At 38.6% G+C, this 14363-nt stretch overlaps 9 protein-coding genes across 11 annotated transcripts; all 9 read left to right on the forward strand.

Moving 5' to 3' along the window:
- Nucleotides 1-240: 240 nt before the first annotated feature.
- LSM04_001028 (uncharacterized protein) lies at nt 241-615 on the forward strand (the record flags this gene model as incomplete). The annotated part of the gene is made up of 1 exon (XM_067337253.1): nt 241-615. The coding sequence occupies one exon, from the start codon at nt 241-243 to the stop codon at nt 613-615; it is 375 nt and encodes a 124-aa protein (XP_067189597.1).
- A 600-nt stretch (nt 616-1215) lies between these two features.
- LSM04_004708 (uncharacterized protein) lies at nt 1216-1953 on the forward strand (the record flags this gene model as incomplete). The annotated part of the gene is made up of 1 exon (XM_067337255.1): nt 1216-1953. One exon carries the CDS (start codon nt 1216-1218, stop codon nt 1951-1953), a length of 738 nt encoding a protein of 245 aa, XP_067189784.1.
- Nucleotides 1954-2482: 529 nt separating this feature from the next.
- On the forward strand, nt 2483-2857 carry LSM04_007614 (uncharacterized protein; the record flags this gene model as incomplete). Its single annotated transcript, XM_067337256.1, has 1 exon — nt 2483-2857. One exon carries the CDS (start codon nt 2483-2485, stop codon nt 2855-2857), a length of 375 nt encoding a protein of 124 aa, XP_067189925.1.
- A 602-nt stretch (nt 2858-3459) lies between these two features.
- LSM04_001222 (uncharacterized protein) lies at nt 3460-4873 on the forward strand (the record flags this gene model as incomplete). 2 transcript variants are annotated; one of them, XM_067337257.1, is made up of 2 exons in its annotated part: nt 3460-4000; nt 4530-4873. In XM_067337257.1, the coding sequence occupies 2 exons, from the start codon at nt 3460-3462 to the stop codon at nt 4871-4873; spliced, it is 885 nt and encodes a 294-aa protein (XP_067189608.1). The 2 variants fall into 2 exon arrangements, with proteins under 2 accessions (XP_067189608.1, XP_067189609.1); XM_067337258.1 differs by having other exon boundaries at nt 3649-4000.
- A 597-nt stretch (nt 4874-5470) lies between these two features.
- LSM04_009528 (uncharacterized protein) lies at nt 5471-6208 on the forward strand (the record flags this gene model as incomplete). The annotated part of the gene is made up of 1 exon (XM_067337259.1): nt 5471-6208. One exon carries the CDS (start codon nt 5471-5473, stop codon nt 6206-6208), a length of 738 nt encoding a protein of 245 aa, XP_067190002.1.
- Nucleotides 6209-6736: 528 nt separating this feature from the next.
- Nucleotides 6737-7111, forward strand: LSM04_008015 (uncharacterized protein; the record flags this gene model as incomplete). The annotated part of the gene is made up of 1 exon (XM_067337260.1): nt 6737-7111. One exon carries the CDS (start codon nt 6737-6739, stop codon nt 7109-7111), a length of 375 nt encoding a protein of 124 aa, XP_067189945.1.
- A 639-nt stretch (nt 7112-7750) lies between these two features.
- Nucleotides 7751-8116, forward strand: LSM04_002005 (DNA-directed RNA polymerase; the record flags this gene model as incomplete). Its single annotated transcript, XM_067337261.1, has 1 exon — nt 7751-8116. One exon carries the CDS (start codon nt 7751-7753, stop codon nt 8114-8116), a length of 366 nt encoding a protein of 121 aa, XP_067189643.1.
- A 680-nt stretch (nt 8117-8796) lies between these two features.
- LSM04_001023 (uncharacterized protein) lies at nt 8797-11568 on the forward strand (the record flags this gene model as incomplete). 2 transcript variants are annotated; one of them, XM_067337263.1, is made up of 2 exons in its annotated part: nt 8797-11271; nt 11334-11396. In XM_067337263.1, the coding sequence occupies 2 exons, from the start codon at nt 8797-8799 to the stop codon at nt 11394-11396; spliced, it is 2538 nt and encodes an 845-aa protein (XP_067189596.1). The 2 variants fall into 2 exon arrangements, with proteins under 2 accessions (XP_067189596.1, XP_067189595.1); XM_067337262.1 differs by having other exon boundaries at nt 8797-11568.
- Nucleotides 11569-12041: 473 nt separating this feature from the next.
- On the forward strand, nt 12042-14306 carry LSM04_008567 (uncharacterized protein; the record flags this gene model as incomplete). The annotated part of the gene is made up of 1 exon (XM_067337264.1): nt 12042-14306. One exon carries the CDS (start codon nt 12042-12044, stop codon nt 14304-14306), a length of 2265 nt encoding a protein of 754 aa, XP_067189966.1.
- Between the last annotated feature and the right edge of the window lie 57 nt (nt 14307-14363).

Consider the following 14363-nt stretch of genomic DNA (forward strand, 5'->3'; position numbering starts at 1 on the left):
TTTCTCACTTGGCTTACCCCCTTTTTTTTCTTTCTCTCTCTCTCTCTCTCTCTGTTTCTCTTTTCTTTTTTATTTCTTTCCCCGTATCTTTTCAAAGAAACAAAGAACGCTGTTAGAAACAAAACACCAAAACAAATAATAAGCGAACAAACAAGAAAGCCAATAAAGGACGAAAGAAAAAAGAAAAGCCCAAGGTAGGAAAAAAAAAAGAAAAAAATAAAAACAATAGCAACTGCAATTATGGCCACCAAAGATATTGTGCTTCCACAAGCCAATCCTCGCGAAAAACTTCTTCACCCTTGTGATGTTATTCAGCGAACTGCCGTGCAAAGCGATAACGCCAAGCGTCTGCATCATATTCGCTCCACACAAGGATGGGGTGCTGCCGCGGATACCGCACTCACAGAGGCCACGCTGTTGTCCAGTCGAAGAATTGGGGCGATGCCGAGCAGTTTTGTGCTCTATCACCACTACCGTGGCACCGTGTCTGAGCTCACACCGACAGACCTCTACGGCCTTCCAGAGGATGATCCAAATGTACAACCAGCCTCATGTGCATTGGCTGAAAAGGCTGTTTATGGCTATGAACTTTCGATGAAAAATATGGGAATGTAGTTGGCATTTTTATTTATTTATTATTTCCCTCTTTCATTGCTCACTGTGATTCTTTCTCGTTCTCTCTCTATGCGTGTATATGTGTATGTGTTTGATACGTTTTTTTTTTTCTACGATACACGTAAGTACGCATCCACATATATATATATATATATATATATATATATATACATGCTTTTTCTAGCTGTTCAGATATTATTATCAGTATTAGTATTATATTTATCCGGTGTGTGCCTGTGTTTGTTTCTTTACTTGTTTTACTCCCCCTTTCCCACAAATAGGAGATTGTATGATTCTTTTTTGTCGATCTCTGGGGAATACACATTCACAGAGAGGTATGGAAAGATATGCGCACATGCACAGACATGCATTCTGGCGAGAATGAAATGCACCATTATTTATTGTCTATATTTTGCTTTCGATCCCTTTTCCACCTGTTTTTTTTGTTTTTTGCTTTTTTGTTTTTGTTTTTTTTTTTTTTTTGTTTCACGACCTGGTTTTATTCTGGTACTTTCGACATTTTTTTTTTGTTTTCCCCTTCATTGATGCATCGACTTGTTTTGTTTTTTTCTTTTTTGTCTTAGAGGAAGAAGAAGGCTTATGAAACAGAAGCGGCAGAGACTCATAACACCAGTGTTTGAGATCACGTATGTGGGAGATCCCCTTCCTTTCTCAATAGATGCATCGCTAGAACATATTGGTAGCTGGAGTGTGTATAGGGAACCTCCACTTATAAGTGCAGGAAGCGCTAAACGTTATCTTTGCACACATAGTAAACTTTTAACCCGTATGTGTTCATATGATCTCTGTACAGTCACAGAGGATCCAATACCAAGTATGGAAATGCACGATCAGTTGTTTCTGCGCTATCAGTTAAATCCGTATAAACCACCATTCCTTCCACCACCGCCTGGCTTCGAAAATCACATTTACCGTAATCAACGGCCATATTTACGCGAGGTGTTTGTGGAACCAGTAGAAGTGGACCCCGTAAATGGACGAGCTGGTTTATTCTCCTCTGATACAATGCATACCGTCTGTGGAATTAATGTGTACACAAAACCCACTGGTATTTTCTCAGACTTCCATCGAGAAGAAGGGGAAGATTTTGTGCTAATCTACTCTTCTATTCCTAAGATACGTGAATCACTACAGAGATGTTTTGATGCGACTTTTAAAAGTCCTTCACTGATTGTAGATGATGTTTTTATTATCTGGGGTACACTTGGTTTGGTAAGCTTGAATGAGTTGTACGAATTAGGTGTGTTGTGTACGGAAGAGGTATTTAATGATGTATTTGATGCGGATCCGTATCCTGTATTATCCTCACAGTATTAGTTCTTAAATGATGATCGTTTTTTTTTTCCTTGTTTCTTGTTTTTTGTTTTTTGTTCTGCTGGACTGGGAGTTGGTGTTTCTTTATTTTTTTATTTTTCTTTGATCACATGTCTCTTATTTTATTTTACTTTACTTTTTTGGTTTCTTTGTTTACGTTTTTTTCAAATCAAACCCCTTTATCCACTCCCCTTCTCCTTTCCACCTCTGCTGGAACAGTCTCCCCAACCCACCCATTTTCGCTGCCTTACGGCAGAGAGAGAGGGGTATATACATATACATATACATATATATGTGGGTTTCCCCTCCACAAATGATTCTCTTTCTCTTTATCTCTCTCTCTCTGTTTCTCTTTTCTTTTTTATTTCTTTCCCCGTATCTTTTCAAAGAAACAAAGAACGCTATTAGAAACAAAACACCAAAACAAATAATAAGCGAACAAACAAGAAAGCCAATAAAGGACGAAAGAAAAAAGAAAAGCCCAAGGTAGGAAAAAAAAAAGAAAAAAATAAAAACAATAGCAACTGCAATTATGGCCACCAAAGATATTGTGCTTCCACAAGCCAATCCTCGCGAAAAACTTCTTCACCCTTGTGATGTTATTCAGCGAACTGCCGTGCAAAGCGATAACGCCAAGCGTCTGCATCATATTCGCTCCACACAAGGATGGGGTGCTGCCGCGGATACCGCACTCACAGAGGCCACGCTGTTGTCCAGTCGAAGAATTGGGGCGATGCCGAGCAGTTTTGTGCTCTATCACCACTACCGTGGCACCGTGTCTGAGCTCACACCGACAGACCTCTACGGCCTTCCAGAGGATGATCCAAATGTACAACCAGCCTCATGTGCATTGGCTGAAAAGGCTGTTTATGGCTATGAACTTTCGATGAAAAATATGGGAATGTAGTTGGCATTTTTATTTATTTATTATTTCCCTCTTTCATTGCTCACTGTGATTCTTTCTCGTTCTCTCTCTATGCGTGTATATGTGTATGTGTTTGATACGTTTTTTTTTTCTACGATACACGTAAGTACGCATCCACATATATATATATATATATATATATATATATATATATACATGCTTTTTCTAGCTGTTCAGATATTATTATCAGTATTAGTATTATATTTATCCGGTGTGTGCCTGTGTTTGTTTCTTTACTTGTTTTACTCCCCCTTTTCCCACAAATAGGAGATTGTATGATTCTTTTTTTGTCGATCTCTGGGGGAATACACATTCACAGAGAGGTATGGAAAGATATGCGCACATGCACAGACATGCATTCTGGCGAGAATGAAATGCACCATTATTTATTGTCTATATTTTGCTTTCGATCCCTTTTCCACCTGTTTTTTTTTTTTTTGCTTTTTTGTTTTTTTTTTTTTTTTTTTGTTTCACGACCTGGTTTTATTCTGGTACTTTCGACATTTTTTTTTTGTTTTCCCCTTCATTGATGCATCGACTTGTTTTGTTTTTTTCTTTTTTGTCTTAGAGGAAGAAGAAGGCTTATGAAACAGAAGCGGCAGAGACTCATAACACCAGTGTTTGAGATCACGTATGTGGGAGATCCCCTTCCTTTCTCAATAGCTGCATCGCTAGAACATATTGGTAGCTGGAGTGTGTATAGGGAACCTCCACTTATAAGTGCAGGAAGCGCTAAACGTTATCTTTGCACACATAGTAAACTTTTAACCCGTATGTGTTCATATGATCTCTGTACAGTCACAGAGGATCCAATACCAAGTATGGAAATGCACGATCAGTTGTTTCTGCGCTATCAGTTAAATCCGTATAAACCACCATTCCTTCCACCACCGCCTGGCTTCGAAAATCACATTTACCGTAATCAACGGCCATATTTACGCGAGGTGTTTGTGGAACCAGTAGAAGTGGACCCCGTAAATGGACGAGCTGGTTTATTCTCCTCTGATACAATGCATACCGTCTGTGGAATTAATGTGTACACAAAACCCACTGGTATTTTCTCAGACTTCCATCGAGAAGAAGGGGAAGATTTTGTGCTAATCTACTCTTCTATTCCTAAGATACGTGAATCACTATTTTTTGTTTTTTGTTCTGCTGGACTGGGAGTTGGTGTTTCTTTATTTTTTTATTTTTGTTTGATCACATGTCTCTTATTTTATTTTACTTTACTTTTTTGGTTTCTTTGTTTACGTTTTTTTCAAATCAAACCCCTTTATCCACTCCCCTTCTCCTTTCCACCTCTGCTGGAACAGTCTCCCCAACCCACCCATTTTCGCTGCCTTACGGCAGAGAGAGAGGGGTATATACATATACATATACATATATATGTGGGTTTCCCCTCCACAAATGATTCTCTTTCTCTTTATCTCTCTCTCTCTGTTTCTCTTTTCTTTTTTATTTCTTTCCCCGTATCTTTTCAAAGAAACAAAGAACGCTATTAGAAACAAAACACCAAAACAAATAATAAGCGAACAAACAAGAAAGCCAATAAAGGACGAAAGAAAAAGAAAAGCCCAAGGTAGGAAAAAAAAGAAAAAAATAAAAACAATAGCAACTGCAATTATGGCCACCAAAGATATTGTGCTTCCACAAGCCAATCCTCGCGAAAAACTTCTTCACCCTTGTGATGTTATTCAGCGAACTGCCGTGCAAAGCGATAACGCCAAGCGTCTGCATCATATTCGCTCCACACAAGGATGGGGTGCTGCCGCGGATACCGCACTCACAGAGGCCACGCTGTTGTCCAGTCGAAGAATTGGGGCGATGCCGAGCAGTTTTGTGCTCTATCACCACTACCGTGGCACCGTGTCTGAGCTCACACCGACAGACCTCTACGGCCTTCCAGAGGATGATCCAAATGTACAACCAGCCTCATGTGCATTGGCTGAAAAGGCTGTTTATGGCTATGAACTTTCGATGAAAAATATGGGAATGTAGTTGGCATTTTTATTTATTTATTATTTCCCTCTTTCATTGCTCACTGTGATTCTTTCTCGTTCTCTCTCTATGCGTGTATATGTGTATGTGTTTGATACGTTTTTTTTTTCTACGATACACGTAAGTACGCATCCACACACACATATATATATATATATATATATACATGCTTTTTCTAGCTGTTCAGATATTATTATCAGTATTAGTATTGTATTTATCCGGTGTGTGCCTGTGTTTGTTTCTTTACTTGTTTTACTCCCCCTTTTCCCACAAATAGGAGATTGTATGATTCTTTTTTTGTCGATCTCTGGGGGAATACACATTCACAGAGAGGTATGGAAAGATATGCGCACATGCACAGACATGCATTCTGGCGAGAATGAAATGCACCATTATTTATTGTCTATATTTTGCTTTCGATCCCTTTTCCACCTGTTTTTTTTGTTTTTTGCTTTTTTGTTTTTGTTTTTTTTTTTTTTTGTTTCACGACCTGGTTTTATTCTGGTACTTTCGACATTTTTTTTTTGTTTTCCCCTTCATTGATGCATCGACTTGTTTTGTTTTTTTCTTTTTTGTCTTAGAGGAAGAAGAAGGCTTATGAAACAGAAGCGGCAGAGACTCATAACACCAGTGTTTGAGATCACGTATGTGGGAGATCCCCTTCCTTTCTCAATAGCTGCATCGCTAGAACATATTGGTAGCTGGAGTGTGTATAGGGAACCTCCACTTATAAGTGCAGGAAGCGCTAAACGTTATCTTTGCACACATAGTAAACTTTTAACCCGTATGTGTTCATATGATCTCTGTACAGTCACAGAGGATCCAATACCAAGTATGGAAATGCACGATCAGTTGTTTCTGCGCTATCAGTTAAATCCGTATAAACCACCATTCCTTCCACCACCGCCTGGCTTCGAAAATCACATTTACCGTAATCAACGGCCATATTTACGCGAGGTGTTTGTGGAACCAGTAGAAGTGGACCCCGTAAATGGACGAGCTGGTTTATTCTCCTCTGATACAATGCATACCGTCTGTGGAATTAATGTGTACACAAAACCCACTGGTATTTTCTCAGACTTCCATCGAGAAGAAGGGGAAGATTTTGTGCTAATCTACTCTTCTATTCCTAAGATACGTGAATCACTACAGAGATGTTTTGATGCGACTTTTAAAAGTCCTTCACTGATTGTAGATGATGTTTTTATTAGCTGGGGTACACTTGGTTTGGTAAGCTTGAATGAGTTGTACGAATTAGGTGTGTTGTGTACGGAAGAGGTATTTAATGATGTATTTGATGCGGATCCGTATCCTGTATTATCCTCACAGTATTAGTTCTTAAATGATGATCGTTTTTTTTTTCCTTGTTTCTTGTTTTTTGTTTTTTGTTCTGCTGGACTGGGAGTTGGTGTTTCTTTATTTTTTTATTTTTCTTTGATCACATGTCTCTTATTTTATTTTACTTTACTTTTTTGGTTTCTTTGTTTACGTTTTTTTCAAATCAAACCCCTTTATCCACTCCCCTTCTCCTTTCCACCTCTGCTGGAACAGTCTCCCCAACCCACCCATTTTCGCTGCCTTACGGCAGAGAGAGAGGGGTATATACATATACATATACATATATATGTGGGTTTCCCCTCCACAAATGATTCTCTTTCTCTTTCTCTCTCTCTCTCTGTTTCTCTTTTCTTTTTTATTTCTTTCCCCGTATATTTTCAAAGAAACAAAGAACGCTGTTAGAAACAAAACACCAAAACAAATAATAAGCGAACAAACAAGAAAGCCAATAAAGGACGAAAGAAAAAAGAAAAGCCCAAGGTAGGAAAAAAAAAGAAAAAAATAAAAACAATAGCAACTGCAATTATGGCCACCAAAGATATTGTGCTTCCACAAGCCAATCCTCGCGAAAAACTTCTTCACCCTTGCGATGTTATTCAGCGAACTGCCGTGCAAAGCGATAACGCCAAGCGTCTGCATCATATTCGCTCCACACAAGGATGGGGTGCTGCCGCGGATACCGCACTCACAGAGGCCACGCTGTTGTCCAGTCGAAGAATTGGGGCGATGCCGAGCAGTTTTGTGCTCTATCACCACTACCGTGGCACCGTGTCTGAGCTCACACCGACAGACCTCTACGGCCTTCCAGAGGATGATCCAAATGTACAACCAGCCTCATGTGCATTGGCTGAAAAGGCTGTTTATGGCTATGAACTTTCGATGAAAAATATGGGAATGTAGTTGGCATTTTTATTTATTTATTATTTCCCTCTTTCATTGCTCACTGTGATTCTTTCTCGTTCTCTCTCTATGCGTGTATATGTGTATGTGTTTGATACGTTTTTTTTTTTCTACGATACACGTAAGTACGCATCCACACACACACATATATATATATATATATACATGCTTTTTCTAGCTGTTCAGATATTATTATTAGTATTATTACTATTATTATTATTATTATTATTATTATTATTATTATTATTATTATTATTATTATTATTATTATTATTATTATTATTATTATTATTATTATTATTATTATTATTATTAATAGCAATATGTGTGCACGTATCTCTCTCTCTCTATGTGGTGAATTCTCATTCTCCTCGTTACTTGGAATATTTCTTGTGAAAATAGTTCACTAAAAGAGGAAACTATTGCCTTTCTTTTTTCTTTCTTTTATATGTTTCTGTTATGACTTCTTTCTTCTTGAGTGTGCATTTGTTTGTTTTTGTGTGTGTTAGGGAGTAAAAAGGGTATATCCTTCCAGAGAAGGATTCAGAGAGCAGAGTGCGTGTGTGTGTCTGGCTCTCTCTCTTCTTATAACTATTTCGGTGTCTGTGTAGATTTATTTCATAACGAAACGGCGTTGGAATGTTCTTCTGTCCATTTTGCGGTACATTACTGCTAATTGAGCCGCATCACCCCACAAACCGCTTTGCCTGTTCGAGCTGCACGTATGTGGCGCCCATCACATCCACTCAGCCACTCACCGCAAATCACTCCTTTCTCAAATTCAACAAGGCGGTGGAGGACAGCAGTGATGCCGCACAAACGACTGTTAAGAAGGAAGATGAGGTGGATGGGGGACAAGTGATTACCGTACGGTGTCAGAATGATGAAAAGGAATGTGACGGGGATCGTGCACATTACGTGCAGATTCAAATGCGATCTGCGGATGAGCCAGCGACAACATTTTTTAAATGTTTAAAGTGTGGATTTCAGTGGAAACAAGATTGATACTGTGCTGCTTGAATTCAATCGTTATCTCGCTTTTGGTTTTCCTTTCCGTATTGTTTGTTTGTTTGTTTTTCAGTCTTGGAACTGTCGGTGTTCACATTACATATAATATCTGTATTTTGGTGGTGAAAAAAAGTTAAATCAGGCGATTAAACATTCTGAGGAGGGCTAAGTTATCCAACGTAAGCTGAAAGAGAAAGAGATTTTAAAAAAGCCATCTTTGGTTTTGTGTTTGCTGTTGAAATTTTATTCATACTTCTTTTACTATCTCTCTTTCTCTCTCTTTCTCTTTATGACTAAGCAGCGAACATTAAGGAGGAAAAATAAGGGAGATATTAGCGGCAGGCGAAAGGGGAAGCACATATACTTACACATTAAGACATATATATATATATATATACAGAAGAAAGACCTACGAGCGGGGTGAACAAAGAAAAAAAAACAAGGAAAAGAAAAAAAACAAATAATAGCTCTTTTCAAAGATCTACGGTATATTAATACCTACAAAAGATAGATTGTGGAGAGGAAAAAAGTAAATTATATATTTCTCTGTATATTTCTGAGTGTATATATATATATATATATATATACTCTCTATTTTTGTAGGGATATCTTTTTTCCTTCTTTTTCTTTTTCTAGTTTACTGTTTTTCTGTCGTTTAGTTCATCTGTAAAAGACTAATGAATGCGGTAAAGTATTTGGTAAAACTATACGAAATACCAGAAGAAGATGGAGAAATTTCGGCATTTGATACACATGCTAATACCATATTCACTGGTACCAATAAGGGTATGTTATTAAAATTTTGCGTAGAAGGTGCACGGGCGTCTGATACATCAATTTTAGAAGTAAATAACACTTCTGATAATAGGAACAACAACAATAAGAACAAGAGTTCTGCATCTGGACAAGCAATGCCTTTAGAGAATAATTCTTCAGCATCGTCCTTATCACGAAATTCAGAGAAAATTTACACTACTATTGTACGTCAGATATCATTATCTTCCTCAGGGCGTAAGATTGAGCGTCTTCAACATAGTCGTACACACAATTTACTTTTTGTACTTTATGAACACCGTCTTGTAGTGATGGACTCTGTAAATTTTTCTCATATTCAAACGATAGCCGAGTGTGTTGGTACTTTTTACGTTTCAGATTCTCAGAAAAATAGTTCTAAACGTTCAGGTCTTCATATAATTTGCGCATCTGAACTAAAAGGGAAAGGCCTTAGTGTATTTGAGTTTGATGCATCTCAAGGAAAGTATGCAAGACCTATTCTTACGCAGGAACTCGTACTTCCTGAACCTGCACAAGTACTTGTTACCTATGGAAGTATTGCTTGTATTGGTACGAGTCGAGAGTATAGTCTTCTTTCTCTTTCCGATGGAAATTCCTCTGGTGTACTCACTCTTGGTGGGGGACGACAACCACTTCTTGCTGCTGGTGATGGAGAGGTGTTTATGCGGTATAATCAATCTATCTTTTCTGTATCGATGCGTTCTTTCCCTTCTGGTAGGGTTCTTGGTCGTACAATTCAATTAGAGGATGAGGCGTTGTCTTTTGTAGTTCGTCACCCTTTTCTTTTTGCTTTTACAGAACGTTACTGTGATGTTTGTTCGTTATATGATGATAATGTATCGGCACGTTTACCATTACCAGGGTGTTTATTTAGTTCTCAATTAGGTATAGGTGACTTTCTCTACGCTGCAAATAAAACAAAAATTTGGATGGCATGTTTACACTCATTACGTCATCAATTAGCTGATCTGGTAGAGAGGTTTAAAGTGGAGGAGGCTTTTCAACTTTTAGGTAGTCAACGTAATAGTACCTCTCTTGATTTACAAGGGATTGAATTGGAGTTGCATATTATGGCAGGATTTGCATATTTACATCATTGCCGACCAAAGGAGGCGATGTTGCACTTTAACGATCATATTGATCCAAGAGATTTATTACTTCTTTTACCAGAATGTATTCCCCCTCAACCGGAAGCATATAGCGTTGAGTTAAAATCTTTATTAGCAGCGAAAGCCTTAAAAAAGCATGCCAATACATCTGTTAATTTTACCAATACTACTTTACCTAAAGTAGAAGGAAAGGCAGATGTAGATAAGGGGGAAATGAAAAAGTCTTATCATGGAGTTGAAGGATCCGTTGCAAATAACAATAATAAAACAAAAGAGCCCAAACGAGAAGGTCACAAAGATAATAATAATAATAATAATAATAATAATAATAATAATAATAATAATAATAATAATATTGATAATGATGATGGTGGCGGCTTCTGGGCCCATTGGGAGGAGTGTTGCCCATATAACACATACACTGGTGAGCTTCAAAAAGCTTGGCTTGAAACATATGAAACTTTTCCCATTGTACCTGAAAACAATAGTCAACAACGTGTACAAGGTGAACGTCGTCAGGTAACAGAGTGGGGTGCTGTTACAGCCGCTACTTTTCTTGAACGTTCATGGGAACTTTTTAAAGATGAACTTATTGTTTATTTTCGTTCACGTTTAAGTAATGCCTCTGATGTATATGCACGGGCAATGGAATACGCCCTGTTAGTTCTTGCTCTTGAGGCACAAGATCATCGTGCAGCTTATCGACTTGTAACATATAGTTCTTCTCTTCGTGTAGAGGACTGTTATGATTTATTGTCTGCACTTAGAGAGTATCGTTTACTAGCATGTTTGTTATATCATCGAAAGTATTTAGAGGAGGCGAATAATGTATTACGGTCTCGTGTCTATGTGTCAAGTTTTTTGCCTCCTATTTCTTCAAATACTTATCTTTCCGGAGAAACTGCACCTATTTATAAGTTGCTTCCGAAAACTATACATGCTAAGTTAGATAAACTCTTACTTCATTCTTTGGAATCTACGCACACAGGTGTGGCAGAATCACTTAAACCAGGAGATATGGGATCTGCGGAGGTAGCAAATAAAATGACAACAGCGGTGATTAATAATGTGGATACATCTGAAATAGATACATCACTAACAGAAATAAAGCTTCCAGTAATTCCTGGATCTCTTTCAGAGGAGATGTACTTGGTGACTAAACTTAATTTACCTGCACTACAGGAATTACTTCGTGAAACACCGAAGTCTCGGTGGACTGTAGACGAAGAAGGTTCTTCTCTCCTTCATGTACTTTTTAGTTTCTTTGTTTTAATGGAAGAGTTTCTTGAAGATGATTCAACATCGGAAAGTGGATTTGCTTTACTAAATTTGATACTTTCATTGGCTATTCTTTTGCTGGATTATGGTGTTGATATATCAGTATTAAACAAGGAAGGACTTTCTTGTTTGGATATTGTTGCTTTGATTGCAGATGGCGCCTTTGTGGATATCGTCGTATCTGCCCTACTTGCTGATAGAGATGTTAAGGAAGTTGCTGCTGCAGTGGGAAAGGGTGAGTCTGCATTAGCAATGCGTGCAGTTTGACATATACCATGATGAATTTATATTGATTGTGATTTTTGTACACTTTATAAGGCTCTTCCCAACGGGGGTAAAGAATTGCAGTACCCTTTTCTTTCTTTTTTTTTTTTTTTTTTGCATCCCTTTTTTTGTTGTTGTTTTTGTTGTCCATCAAGTATATTATTATTCTTCTCAGGTGATGATGAGATGTAAAATAAAGTTTTATAATTGCATCTAGGGAGTGATTCTGTTTTATTTTTATTTTTGTTATTTTTATTTCTCTTTGGGGTTATTATATCTCTCTCTCTCCCTCTCTCTCTCTCTCTATACATATATATATATATATATATATATATATATATATCTGTGTTTCCCATTTTATGCTCTTCTGTATCGTTTTTCTTCACAAATGAAATGAAAAAAAAAAAACGCACATGATAAAGTAAGGAAAAACAAATAAACAAGGAAGAAAAGGAAATAGATATTACTCTTTATCTATGCCTTCCCTATCACGCGGTCAGCGGCGTCTACTGCGTTACGCCACAAATGACGAAGATGTGAGACGTTTAAAGCGCAAACGTGCAGAGGAGGTTGCGCCTGTGCTGCAGCAGCGAAAACAAAGACAACGTTGTAGTTTCACAAATACGAAGGAAACAAAAAATGAATTACAGACCGATTTACCACTATGCACTGAAGTGCTTGAATATATGCAGAAGCACTGCCCTGCCGCCCCACGTAAGCTTCGGCAGAATCAACTACGTCTTATCAGAGATCTCAGCAATAGTAATAATAGCAGTAATAATACTGGTGTTAGCAGTAGCAGCAGTGGCAATAATGACGATCATGTTGGAATGGATGGAGAAGGGGCATTTTCTGTAAAGCGAATGGAAATAGTGGATCAACCGGATGTGTTTGCTGTAGTGACACTATCAGCATTACAAAGACGTGCACTTCATGTAGGACCAACCTCACTTGGTGCTTCCCTACTACTTATTGTGGATAATGATGCCATTGCAACCGCATTAGCCTCTTATATGAAGAAAACATTCCACATTAAACATACATTTATTTTGGATGGTTCTCGATTTCCAACGTATCCAACAATTGATGAAAATATTGAGGTAACAACTGAACTTGGTGAAAGTACAGTGGTTGTAATCAGTTCTATTCAATCTTTTCTCGCAGTAGATGCACGGAGTGCTGTTTGGAAATTTATTGGAGCCTATGCAGTTATATTGAGATCACCGTCTGGTACAAATACCTTCATTAAGTCCATGAAGGATGAAGAGAGTAAAAAGTTTTTCGAAAAGTTATGCCGACAACGTTGGCGTTGTTTGGGTCATGTGCGTATGGCTGCTGTGATTGCAACTTCGCATAAAGCACTTTTTGCTCCTCTGGCCGACACTTTGACGACCGCAGCACCTGCCTTGGAAGGAGAGAACAATACTACTATTAATACCAATGATAATGATAATAATAATAATAATAATAATAATAATAATAATAATAATAATAATAATAATACTCCTATTAGTGGCTATGGTAACGGCAATAATAAACAAGAAACAGAGGTTGTTTCTGCTGCTACTGCTATAATGCGTTCCCCTGTTACAATGCACTACGCTGTTGTGGAGGGCAATCGCCGATTTCAAACATTGTATACACTTTTAATGAATCTCCGTTCTGGACAAGGTGTTGTTGTGCACTTCGCCACCAAAGAGGCTACTCAATTTATGTATGATGTGCTCTATGCGTTAGGGGAATTGCCATCATCACTGATGTTACTTACAGATTATGAGGGCAGTAGTTCCTATGCTTCGGTGCAAGATAATGATGAGGATCGACGACAATTATGTGCTCAATTTGACAAGATTATTGCAGAATCCTCTCATCAAGAATCTTCAAGTAACAGGAAAAAAGATCGTGTGGTGTTACTTTCTGCCTTTGGTCTTGTACCACAAAGGGGTACTATTTTTGTTCAATATGACATAATGGTGGATATTGTGAACTTTACTCAATTTGTAAGTGATGTACTTACACCAGCTGCTTATAAGGATGAAGCACTGGATCCAGCCATGCGACGCCGCTCACGTACACCTCCTCCCGTAATGGATCGCAAAGGATCAAAAGGAAATACTTCAAAGCATACACATACTTCTGCTGGTAATAATAATAATAATAATAATAATAATAATAATAATAATGGTGGTGGTGGTACATCGTCTCATGGGAGTATGACAGCTCCTCCAAAAGTCATGTATCAACACATTATTCTGCTGCTGCGCCAAAATGAATTACAAGCGGCTCTTCCACACCTCCAAACCCCCGCCAAACGACTTCATATTAAACTTGAGCCCATGCCTCAACTGCCCTCTGCCACACGCTATCTACTCTCCGTACAAAAAATGCAATCGCTACACAAGAAGCAGTTTGCCGTGCAAAACGCCGCCTACGCCGCCTACCGCGCCACCATGCTGCTCTACTCCCTCGTTGGCCCCGACAATGTGTATGATGCCCGCCGCGTCAATCTCACACTTGCGGCCGCCGAGTTCGGGTACGCGGAGGCGCCCATTTTGGATCTCCGCACCCGCGAGACGGAGTTCCGCCCCCGCGAGGACATCTTCCGCGCCGCACGGGAGCGAATGGCACTCGAGCGGCGCCGCACACGGGTCTACGCGGAGACGCACATCATTGGAGAGGCGCCAGAGGAACACATCGTGGATGAAGAGGCAAACGGAGATGACGTGGTGAATATGGGATAAAGTGGTGGATGAAGTGATGATGGTAGTGGTGGTTAGTAGTGCAGGACCTCTCTCTCT

This window comes from Trypanosoma melophagium (assembly GCF_022059095.1).
Source record: "Trypanosoma melophagium isolate St. Kilda chromosome Unknown ctg3segment0, whole genome shotgun sequence".
In the NCBI taxonomy this organism is placed as follows: domain Eukaryota; phylum Euglenozoa; class Kinetoplastea; order Trypanosomatida; family Trypanosomatidae; genus Trypanosoma; species Trypanosoma melophagium.